General features: G+C 40.5%; 1 protein-coding gene across 1 annotated transcript in view; it reads right to left on the bottom strand.

Moving 5' to 3' along the window:
* Window positions 1–612: 612 nt before the first annotated feature.
* Usp37 (ubiquitin specific peptidase 37) overlaps window positions 613–12,884 on the bottom strand; it is a 60,583-nt gene continuing 48,311 nt past the window's right edge. Inside the window, exons 22-26 of the mRNA XM_059278703.1 lie at window positions 12,203–12,263; window positions 5,136–5,251; window positions 3,188–3,257; window positions 1,670–1,808; window positions 613–1,214 (exon numbers count right to left, since the gene is read on the bottom strand). Coding sequence (XP_059134686.1) covers window positions 1,127–1,214; window positions 1,670–1,808; window positions 3,188–3,257; window positions 5,136–5,251; window positions 12,203–12,263 — 474 coding nt within the window. The 3' untranslated portion in view covers window positions 613–1,126. The remainder of the gene's footprint in view (window positions 1,215–1,669; window positions 1,809–3,187; window positions 3,258–5,135; window positions 5,252–12,202; window positions 12,264–12,884) is intronic.

Raw genomic sequence — 12,884 nt, 5'->3', positions numbered from 1 at the left:
GGCAACACTTGCCACTGCAGTCTCACCTGGTCTCAACTCAGCACCTAGGAAGTAAGAGATGGACTGCGCACCTTTGAGAGCTCCTGGCATTACCTACAACTACCCCTCCTAATTCTCCTAATTTCCACCTCTGCAACAGTGTTTAGCTTTAGTGGTCCAGTTTGCACTGTAAAAAGCAGCATGCCTCTTGTCTTTCTCTGCCTGGGAGATAAAGAGACGAGAGTTCTTCCCTGCCCTAAGCATCCCTGTCAAGGAGTCCCAGTTGAAGCAATACTGTCTTTGAACCTTTTTAACAGGTTTTAACCCACTGGGGGTTATGCCTGCTCCATGGGAAAATGATACAGAAGAAAATATAAGCTTTTAGCTTTACCACCATAACAATATGGGAAGAGTATGATGAACACACTGTGTGGAGGCATCTCTGGGAGAAAATGCCAAGTGCATAATAAATAGCAAGTGTGGGACTGTAACATTCCAAAGCACCAACAATCCATTTTTTTTGGAAACTGTATGTAAACAGCATGAGAGTCATAACATTAAAAGAAAAATAAGAACTCAAATCAGGCTACAGAAATGCCTCTTCCAAGGACAATAAACTATTATTAGTGTAACTGGCTTTCCAGTGAACTTTACTCATAAGAAACACATGAAAGGTTGGACTCGAGTGAAGCCACTCAAAAAGCAAAAGTTAAAAGCCAAATGCTCTGTGCATCTTCACACCCTCCTCAGATGAATTCTTGGACACTCAGAGTTCTCCTCCAGACAGCTGTGGCATTGTGAGCAGGCATACTACTTTTGGTGGCTCATCCTAGCTCTTTAAGGCTTCATTCATTCCGTATGTGTGTGGGTATGTACAAATATATATTTACAACATGTATTTCTAAGACAAAAGGAAGCGTCACTCTTGTAGGAGAAAAAGGATAATCAGCTGTAGATGAGACCAAGGTTTCCATAAAACAGCATGGAGCGTTGCACATGACTGAATTTTGACTTTTGGTTTGGCCCTGAGCGGTGTGTTGCTCCTGCATCAAGTAGAATTCCAAATTCTCTTCAGGCAGAGGAAAGGTGAGGTGGGTGGCAGTGAGAGGGAAATGCCGTTCATGGTGCCAGCCCAGGAGTTTGCTCCTCACGAGGCCTGACGGGGAGCTTTCCCGACTTCCATGCTAAGTGCCTGAGAGTTTTTTTCTGTCTCCAGCAACTCATCAAAGATCTCCCTTAAAGTAAACAAAAAATAAACAATTCAATGAGAAGAAGCAAAATATAGGCAAGGGGGGAAAAAACTAACAGGAAATAGATAAAGCTTGCATAATCCTACTTGGCACCTAAATTTCATTAAATTAGCAGTTTAGGTTTGAGTATCGTAACCTTGGAAGCTGATTTCTGAGAATGAGGAAGTGCCAGCAGTTAGCTTTTATCAAAACTCTGTGCAGTTTCCATTCACATGATCAGGCCTCACTGACAAGTGAAGACCAACTTATAGTAAGATGGGTTCTACCACAGAACAGACTCTTCTAAGTGCAATTCCCAGATTGTCCTGTGAGATGATAATGTTGAGTTAACAGAGAAAATATTCTGGAATCATAATAAAGTGATGGAGGCATCTTGTCCCCAAGAAGAGTCTGGGGAACTTCAGCCAGTCCTTCTGCCTGGTAGGTTGGTGGTTTCTTACTTGTGCATGTAGAAGAAGATGTAGCCGCTCCGATCTCGGTCACTCTGCACAGCCGCCTCTTGGATTTTAGAGACCTCCAGATCATTGTATGTGAACCATGCCTGTTTCTTAATGTCATACACATCACTAATGTAATGACCTGAAACAGACAAAATCTGAAATTAAGTTTTCTAGAATATATCACATTTTTCTCGGCTATTAGAAGCTTGAGAAACCCTCGTTATTCTCTGCCTCAGCAATATTTCTTTCTAAAATTCATCTGAAAACTATGTACAGAGAACTTTATGTGTGGTACTCTGCAACAGAGCTACATTTCAACTCTTGGCCATTTGAGAGCTCTTTAGGGAGCTAAGCTAACCCTGAACTCACCTATGTAGTTCACAAAGCCTTGAGTTTCTCCTACCATGCTGCTTCTGCTTCTAAGTGTTTGGTCAATTACAGATATGTACTAAACGCAGAGAAACAACTTGTCACTTTATTTTTTGCATGTATGGCATGCATGTGTCGTCCTCATCACTTCCCTCTTTATTTACCATGGTGGGTGTCTTACTGAACCCAGAGCTTTTGATGATCTAGCTGGCTGGCTTTCCCTGGGGATCCCTGTGTCTACCTCCTTTGAGGCTGGGATTCCAGACAGGCCACTGGATTTTTATGTGGGTGCTGGAATCCAAATTCTAGTCCTCATGCTTGGGAGGCAAGTACTTTATTCACTGAATCATTTCCCCAGGCTGAATTAACTTTTTAATAAATGTATTTGCTCAGAGGAATTTTCATCATTTAGGAATAGAAAAACCAAAACAACCACACCAACTTGTATAATTCACAGTGTTTATTAAAGGGAGTATTTCTTTTAAATATTTATTATGTATACAGTATTCTGCCTGTATGTATGCCTATGTGCCAGAAAAGGGCACCAGATCTCATTATGGATTGTTGTAAGCCATCATGTGGTTGCTGGGAATTGAACCCAGGATCTCTGGAAGAGGAGCCAGCACTCTTAACCACTGAGCCATCTCTCTAGCCCCTAAAGGGAGTATTTTTAAAGTTTTTCTCATCATTTTATAGAAGGATTCTCACGTAGCTCAGAATGGCCCTGAACTCTTCCTGATCTTTCTACCTCCACTCCATGAATGCTGGGATCACACTTCCCAGTTTATGCACTGGTGAGGATGAAACCCAGGGCTTTCTGCCTGCTAGTAGGCAGACACTTTATCAATTCCAATCTTAGCCTCTTCAATTTTTCTTTTTCTTTTTTTTTTTGGTTTTTCGAGACAGGGTTTCTCTGTGTAGCTTTGCGCCTTTCCTGGAACTCACTTGGTAGCCCAGGCTGGCCTCGAACTCACAGAGATCCGCCTGGCTCTGCCTCCCGAGTGCTGGGATTAAAGGCGTGCGCCACCACCGCCCGGCCCAATTTTTCTTAATATAGTCAACCTACGCCTAACAAAGATAGGTCAATAATAAAAGGGGCAGATGGTAACTACTTTGTCAACAAATGCTGGACTCATGATGTCCATTTACCTGAGGAAGAGGTGCTCCCAATGTGACTAACAACACTGATGAGCCGATAGGAATGAGGAAGATTTCCTGTCTGAAAACAGAAGTGGGCATAACTCTTCATTTGAATAAAAGTAAAAAATGGAATTTAAATGTATTAACTTAAATTGATTAAATTATTAATTATGACTTCTATCTCCAGAAATTATCCCAAGATAATAATTTAAAAGAAAGGAATATACTTGGGACTGGAGAGATGGCAGTCAAGAGCACTTCTTATACTTACAGAGGACCCAAGTCCAGTTCTTAACACCCACATAAACACCACAACTGCCTATAAAACTCCAGTTCCAGGGGATCTGAGGCCCTCTTCTGGCCTTCAAAGCACGCACGCGCGCGTGCACGCGCGCACACACACATACACACACAAATCTTAACAAACAGTAGACTTTATATGTATTAAATTACTCACTGTAACATTACAGTAATGACATTTAAACATATTCGATTAATGGTAGATCAATTCTATATATGATTCAGCTTCATAGAAAAATTATCTCCATTAGCAACTCACTAGTTTGTTTTTCAAATCCACATGAGTACACATAATAACTACCGTCCTACACAAAGTTATGATAAGTTACATACTAAATAATAGAACAAAAAGGAAAGCTGCTGTGTTACTGCAATAACTATGGATAGATTTCTATATTTTAAATACTGTATTAATATTGTTAATAAAAATAAATGAAAAGTAATATTCATACACTGTACACTTCACAATAAAATCAAATCCAATTATAAGTAAATAAAAAACCATTAACATGATCATAAATTTTGATGAAGTAGTTTACTTCAGGAAGTTTATCTTAAGTAGGAAATTCAAAATGTGGAGAACGCTGTAATCACACAACTGTTGAACACACTATTTTTTATAATAAAAACTGAAGTTGTATGAGTAAACATGCCTGTAACCCCAGTACTCAGCAGAAGGGTCTGAATTCTAGGCTAGCTTGACTACATAGCAAGCCCCTGTCTCAAAGAACACAATTCCAACCCTTGGGAGTTACGGGTGTTAGGATGAGGTCATTCTTGGTTACACAGCTGGTTCTTGGTCAGTCTCAGCTAAAGGAGACTTCATTTAAAAAATGAAACAAAACAAAACAAACTTGTAAATCATCTTTTTTTCCTTTGGACATAGGATATTACTCTGTAGTGTATGCTGGCCTTGAACTCTTCGTGGTGGATTTTCTTGTTTCAGCCTTCCAAGTGCTGAGATTATAGGCATAAGCCACTATACCCAGCTAACAGCCTTTAACAAGCAGAATAAAAACTTTGCTTAGGTTATAACATTTTTAAGTACATGTGAAGGTGGGGATGACAAAATAATATATTAATAGTTGCTAATAATAGTTACATGCTAGAAGAATAGAATCCCAAGTAACATTTTTTTTGGAAAAAGAATTATTTAAGAAAAGAGAAGGATGCCAGGCATGGTGGCCCATGCCTTTAATCCCAGCACTCAGAGGCAGAGGCATCTCCGAGTTTGAGGCCAGCCTGGTCTACAGAGTGAGTTCCAGGACAGCCAGGGCTACACAGAGAAACTCTGTTTTGAAAAACCAAGAAAGAGAAAGAGAGAGAGAAGGGGGTAGGGTGGAGAAGATACCAATGTGCTCACTATTACAGAATCAACTGAACAGTTTTCACTAAATATAAAGATAGTAGTTACTTGGTAGAACTAAAGGTAATTTAATATATTTATATCTCCATTATATGGATATACACATTCTTATCTAACAAGAATGACGGTCAGAATGCATTTGTTTTGTTTGAAAGAAATGAAGAGCTAAAGATAAGAGAAAATGAAGGTGCTCTGACAGCAGCCAAGGGGAGAACTGAAGCTGTACTGTACTGAAGGGAGGGTCTCTAAAGAGAAGGAGAGAAGGAACACTGACGGGCTCACCAACCATACCTCAGCATTTCTTTTCAGCTCCTCGGCTTCAGCTTCTGTGTACTCCATATCAAAAACATCCTCATTTCCAGAGTCCTCATCTGAGCCCAGGGAATCCAGAAAAGAGTTGTTAAACTCTGAAGAACAGAAAGATGGGGCTTGTAAAAGTTCTTAGAATAGACATGAGATGACTGGGAAGATAAAATAGCTTAAGACAGGAATAGACATGAGGACACCCACTGTAATCCTAACACCAGGGAGATGGAAGTATGAAGAGAGTGAGTCTGAAGGGCACTGTGGACTATAAGACAAGAACGTGTCTCAAAAAACAAAACCAAAACAATCCAAAAACCCACCTTGAGGCAATCATGTCGTCATCCTAAGAAAACATAAAATATTTTACTAAGAGGTTCCAATTCACTCAGACCCCCTAGGAAGTAACTGCACACACAGGCACCTATGAAAGAAGTGTCCTTTTTGTTTTCTGTTGTCTGTGTATGTTCAGTTGAGTGTGCATGTGTATGCAGGCAGAGGTTAATCTCTGGGGTTGGTCCTTAGACGCCTTCTACCTTTTTTTTTTTTTTTTAATTAACTTTTATGTGTATGGGCATTTTGTCTATATGTATTATCTGTGTACTACATGCATACCTAGTGCCCTCAGGTCAGAAGAGGGCGATGGATCTCCTAGAATTAGAGTCACACATGGTTGTAAAATGCCATGTGGGTGCTGGTAATTGAGCCTGGGTCCTCTGGAAGAACAACCAGTGTTTTTAACCACTGAGCCATCCCTACAACCCCTCTAAATGGATTTTTAAGACGTCGTCTCTCACAGGCTCGAATGTCCCTGGCACTGTGACTACAAGCATGCTTTACCTAGCTTACCAGAAGATGCTGGGGAAAGAGACATCAATAGTTTCACCCAGCTGTGAACCCTGCGAGCTACAGCAACAACTGGCATGGCAAGATATGCCCACGGGTGCAACTGTGGCATCAATGTTACGGTGGTACCCAACTGCTTTCTAACTGGATTTAAGGCCTGCTCCACAGGAGGAGACTCATACCAGGAACTACAAACCTGACCAAGAACTAAGGTTGGGAGGTGTACAGACCAAGGGGGTAAACCTACTATATTGTGCTAAATGGACATAGTATCAACCTGTCCTCTAAATTTGTGTGCTCATTGATTAGCCAGCTATCAATCCTCATCAAAGAAGTTTCTATGTGCAGTAGACAGTGGTCAACATAGAAATTCACAACCAGTCACAATAGAAAGAGTCACCAATAAGACATCTATACCATACCACCTGCTCCCAAGGCTCAGGACCGCCACAGAAGAAGGGATCAAAAGACCAAGAGCCAAGGGTCAGGAACACTGGGGTGTAACAGTATCTTTGGACATGTCGTCAGGCTGCTCTACTTACGAATTCACAGCAGCTATGATTGCTTGCCCAAGATAAAGTCAATCAACATTATAGCATGGAGTGATGTAGTGGTTCAAATGAGAATGGCAACCACAGGCTCCTATCTTTAAATACTTGGTCCCTAGCTGGTGAAACTGTCTGGGAAGGATGAGGAGGTGTGGCCTTGTTGGAGAAGGTGTGTCACCAGGGGTGGGTTCTGAGGTGCCATTCCCAGTGTGTTGCTTGCTCTTTGCCTCGTGTATGCTCACCATCATGGATTCTAACACTCTGAAATGCTTAGGCAAATGAAATGATTGTTTCTGTAAGTTGGTGATGGTATTTTATCACAACCACAGAAAAACAACTATGACAAGGGGAAGGGGCTCATGAGGCACCACTCCAACAGGATTTATGAAAGTTTATGGCTTCTTGGGGGAGGAAGAGTCAGTTTTCTTTAAGAGTATGGTCTCTGGTATGTTGATCATATTTTAGTAGATGATCTCACACCCAGCAATATATAGGTAGTAAAATTTGGACTTGATTGGTTATATAGAAAATCATGAAGTGGGGGGGAGGGCAGGCTATAGGGACATGGTAGATCTGGGAAGAATAAGGGGGAAGGTTGGGACATAAATATGACTGAACTACATTGTATCAATGTATGAGGTTCTCAGAGAATTACTAAGAATACATATTAAATGAACAAGCATGTACCACCACACCTTGCTTTTCAGGTGGGTGCTGGGGACTAAACTCAGGTCTCATGGTTGTACAGCAAGCAGACCTTGACAATCTGAAATACAGTTACATGATAAAGGTATCTGGGAGCTGGAGAGATGGCTTGGCTGTCAAGAGCACTGCTGTACTTGCAGAGAACCTAGCTTCAGTTCCCAGCACCCATACGACAATTCACAACAGTCAGTAACTCTAGTTTTTCTGACTTCCACATGCACACACACAGCACACATGCATATATGCAGGGAAAACTTTCATACACACTTAAAAAAAAGTATCTAACCACAAGCAATGAATGAACTGAAAAATAATAATAATTATATAGGTAATCCAAGTTCACTTATCCCCCCCCAAGAGGGCAAACTAGGCAGGCCTCTAATCCCAGCACTCAGGAGGCAGAGGCAGACAGATCTGTGAGTTCAAGGCCAACTTGGTCTACACAGTGAGTTTCAGGCCAGTCAGGGCTACATAATGAGACCCTATCTTAAAAAACAAAACAACAACAAAAAGAGGCCACAGAAAAGTCAGTAACTTTAAAAAAAAAAATAAGAAATTGGTTCTTGAAATATAACATGAAAGTGGAAATTCAACTTTAGCTCTTAAATTTCACACAAATTCCGTATATCTTTTTTTACTTAACGATGTATTTCCTTTGGAACAAATCATCTTCATTAATGATTCTACATAAAGAATTTGTAAATAATCCCAGCACTCAGGAGGCAGAGCCAGGCGGATCTCTGTGAGTTCGAGGCCAGCCTGGGCTACCAAGTGAGTTCCAGGAAAAGGCGCAAAGCTACACAGAGAAACCCTGTCTCGAAAAACCAAAAAAGTAAATAAAGTTCTTTGCTTATGACAAACTAAAAATCATAGCTGATGGACATTTAAAAGACAGGAATACAAAAGAAATGGAAAAGAAATTCCACTTCCCCTAACTACACAGTGCTAAACAATGATAGAATTTTAGACCTCTATTCTCTGAAGAGGTGAAAGAGTCTCTAGTTTAAGGGATGTGAAACATGGATGAGGTTTAGATGCTGGTTTGCATACTGAATGATGAAAGCGGATCACACCTCCAGCTCTGTTACTATATTTGGCTCTTAGAACTCTTTAGAACAAAGGTAAGAGATTGGAAAATTCCTCAATAGTCGTGAGAACGCAAAGTTGCAGTAGTGGTTCACATCTGTAATTCCAGCACCTGGGTACTGATGCAAGTTGACTGCTGTGCGTTCAAGGCCAGCCTGGGTTAGAGTGAGATTCAAAGTCGGTTTAAATTTGACGTATTCATGTGCTTATAGGTTCAATAATCACTTTAGCTCTCTTGTTTTAATTATGAACTAAGAGTAAGGATTAGTGGATATAGAAACAAGCTTTTAACAAGGACTATCCAGACCAAACACATCAGACAGCAATCTAAAGCGAGCCGTCTACTCAGAGAGACCTCTAAGCCAATGAATGGTATTTAAGGCCTCACAGTTCAGATAGTACTTCAGTAAAACAAAGAAAATAAGGCACAAAAGAACAGTCATAAAACAAAACACCTCTTGACGTTAAATAGACATGATAGAAAGAAAAACTCAAAAGAAGTTCATAGTTAGATATGCCTGGAGAAATTTCCCAGACAGCACAGCAAATGGTGAGGGAATCAGACTTAGAAGAGGTGAGGGAATCCCCAGGGCTAGCCTAGCAACCAGGTAACGAAAGTTTCAGAGAGAAAAGAGAGCAAGGCATGGAGCTATATGCCTGGAATCCCAGCATTTGGGACGGGGAGGAGGAGGGTTAGGAGTTTAAGGCCAGCTGTGCTATATGACACCTTGTCTCGAAAAAGAAAATAGAAGGGGTAATTAACAAAATGTCTAAGAATTAAAGGACACAAATTTCTAGCTTAAGATGAAGTGTATAAAAGCTGCGGGTGTAGCAGACCCACACAGAGACATGACGAAACAAGAGGTGAAGCGCCAAGCTTCCAGGGGCAAACAAGGATAAAGGCAGGCTTTACACTTCAGAAACAGCACCCTGAAAATGACACATCTGTCACTACCCATGGCATATAGTTAGGGGGAGGGATATTTTTATGACTGTAAACTAGGAATCCTATATTCAATCAAAATATCAAGTAAATACTATGGTAGAATGAAAACTGTAAGGATGCCAAACTATTTAAATCATGCCCCTTTCTTAAGAAAACCACTAGGGGAATGTTCTCCATCAACACACAAATGGACCAGGCATGGTGGCACATACCTTTAATCCTAGCACTCAGGAGGCAGAGGTAAGTGGATGTCTGTGAGAAGGAGGCTAGTTTGGTCTACATATTGAGTTCTATGCCAGCCACAGCTTTATAGTGAGACCCTCTCTTAAACAAAACAAAACAACAACAGTGAAACCAGGTGTTGTGGCACAGGATCCCATTCCTAACACTTGGGAGGTAGATGTAAGAGGACCAGTTCAAGATCACCCTTGCCTAGCTAGTGCAAGCCTACGAAAGATCTTGTCAAAAAGGTAACACCTCCCACCCCCCTCAAAGCAGGGATCTGTGAGATGACTCAGTGGGTAAAAGTATTTGTTGCTAAGCTCAATGGCGTGAGTTCAGTTCCCAGAACTGACATGGCAGGAGAGAACTGACACCTATCTTGTAAGTTGTGTCCTGGTCTCCACATGTGCACCACAGCAGTTCCTTCATTCTGCCTCCCCCAACTAAAAAAGGGAAAAAAAAGCTGGACAGTGGTGGCGCACGCCTTTAATCCCAGCACTCGGGAGGCAGAGCCAGGTGGATCTCTGTGAGTTCGAGGCCAGCCTCGTCTACAGAGAGAGATCCAGGACAGGCACCAAAAATACACAGAGAAACCCTGTCTGGAAAAACCAGGGGGGGGGGGGGAAAGCCAGGTTTGGTGGTGTATGCCTTTAATCCCAATCTGGAGACAGAGGCAGGCAGATCTCTTATGAGTTTGAGACCATAGTGAGATCTAAGCAGCCAGGACTTCCATATAGTGAGATTTTGGGGAGGAAGATGAGGGGAGAAATAGAATATGGTGGCTGGGGAGATCTCTCAGCATCTGTACATGGTTAAAGGCAGGCAGTCCAGATTGTGGTAATGTAACCTGAGAGAGCCATCACTGTATTATTTTTATTTTCTTGAGATAGAGTCTCATATAGGCCAGACTAGTCTCAGATTATCTATGGAGCTGATGATTAACCCTTGATTTTGGATCTTCCTGGCTCCATCTCTCAAGGGCCAGGATTACAGGTGTGGACACCCATACCCAGCTTGTCCTGAAGGTAGAATGCCTGAGAAGTCTACTTTTTTTTTTGTCTGTTCCTTTGTCCTAACTACAGTGCTGACAAAATTTTTACTCTCTCCTCTGGACTCTGCTTTTCAGATCAGCCAGGATCACTCATTTCATACTACCCAAGCGTTCTATCTCCATCTGTTTCTGAGAACTGGAGAAAAACCAAAGGCATTTTAGAAACAACTGAAGAGCTAGCCAAGTCTCTGTGACTAAACATCTCCATGGACGTCTAGTACCTGGTCCACATATTAATTAATTCTGCCAAACAGCATGACCATGTGTGAATTTCTAAAAATTTATATATATATTTTTAGTGTACATATACTACTCTATCATTCCACACCTTGTTCCTGTGAGATAGGGTCTCTCTCACTGAACCTAGAGGCAGTCTTGCGGCAAGCACCAGTCACCTCCGGTTTTCATCTTTCCTCCCCACCCCTTGGTACTGAGATTACAAGCACTTGTGTGAGCAGGCCCGGCCTTTTCTTTCACATGGGTGCAGGGATCCAAACAAGTCATCACGCCTGCACAGCTAGTTGTCCTACTCACTGAACTATCCCCGTCTGTCCCTCCATCCCCCAGGTGTGAATCTTATGCTACTGAGTCCTCATTCTTGGCTCTGTAAACTGACTTCCTGAGAGTGAACTGTTGGAAAATTGATTGGAGAACTGAAGTCATCAATATATTCTTGTAGAAAGCTTAGAAATGGCACCATAAATTTTTTTATTAAATATATATTTTGTCTTGCTATTATTTTTAGATTAAAACAAAGATTAAAAAACATTATTTTGGTACAGATACAGATAATAAAATAACTTTAAAAATCTAAATACATCCTTTTTATATTTACTTGTTACATGTGTATGGGTCTTTTGCCTGCATGTATTTATGTGTACTATATGCACGCCTGGTGCCACAGAGGTCAGAAGGGGGAGCTGTTTTCTGTGGAACTGGAGTTATGGATGGTTGTAAGATATTATTATATGGGTGCTGGAAATCAAAGTTGGGACCTCTGGAAGAGCAACTGGCTCTCTTAATCACTGAGCTATCTTTCCAGCCCTAGTTATAAAAATATACAGATATAATAATAAATATATATTATAAATATATTTTATTTAATATAGTAGAAACATCATATATTGTTATATACATATTATACGTACCATATAATGTAATATATTAATTATATATACATTACATGTAATTCATATATAGTATGTAATAATACATTATATAATTAACATAATATAAAAAAATCAAGCTAAAGGCAATATTACAACAGTGATTTTTCTCTGAGAGAGAAACAGATACACAGGTAACTTCTAAGGTTCTTTCTCTGTATCTGGGAGATGTTCAAATTTGTTACTATATTTAAAAAAAAAACAAAACTTTAGGGCTGAGGATGTAGCTCAGTAGACAGTGTTTGCTTATCACACATAAGGCCCTGCATGTGACCCCCATATTGCATAAACCAGTTACAGTGTTGTATACTTGTAATCTCAGCACTAAGGAGGCAAGAAGATCAGGAGTTCAAGGCCATCCTTGGTTACACAGAAAGTTCCAAAGATAGCTTAGGGTAAATGAGACCTTGTCTAAAAAATATGTTTAAAATGTCTTCTATGTATTAATACACTTTTCCATTTAAAAATGTAATTAATCTCCATACCTTGAAGACTTAACTCTGTAGCCCTTTTGAGGTCATCATCTTCTTTCTGTTCCCAAGCCTCCTAAAGAGATAAGAACAAAACTAAGGTATTTAATGAGATCCTCCTTAGACACAACTGATGAAGAGAAAACAAGCCTCTCTGGGAGTATTTGCTCACCATGCTTTCTCTAGCTTTATAGTTATTTGGACTCTGACCTATAAGGAAGTGGAATAGAACGCAAAAGCAAGCTACTGGTTTACTGATTTTCTGCAAGTATTCATTTTAGGGAGTCTTACCTTTTGCTTGTTTTTCAATGCTAGGGATTGAACCCAGGACCATGCATAACACCAGGTAAAATGCTCTATCGGTGATCTACATTTCCAGTCCCATGAAATTTTCATTAGTATGATTTGGATTATCTTAGATCAGACAACCATGAAAATAGCACCTATAAGTCAAGTATCATAGATGATACAACAAGTCAAATCAACTAATATAAAAAGAAATAAAAATTGAGCCCAACTGTGGTGGTGCACACCTTTAATCCCAGCACTTGGGAGGCAAAGGTAGGCAGATCTCTGTGAGTTGAGGCCAGCCTGATCTACAGAATGAGTTCCAGGACAGCCTGGGCTGTTACACAGAGAAACTCTGCCTCAAAAAACTAACCAAACAAACAAACAAACAAAAATCAAAAAACAAACA

The sequence above is a fragment of the Peromyscus eremicus genome, chromosome 13 (genome assembly GCF_949786415.1).
Source record: "Peromyscus eremicus chromosome 13, PerEre_H2_v1, whole genome shotgun sequence".
Lineage (NCBI taxonomy): Eukaryota > Metazoa > Chordata > Mammalia > Rodentia > Cricetidae > Peromyscus > Peromyscus eremicus.
Note: the sequence above shows the minus strand (reverse complement) of the source record. Positions and strands in the feature narration are given on the sequence as shown.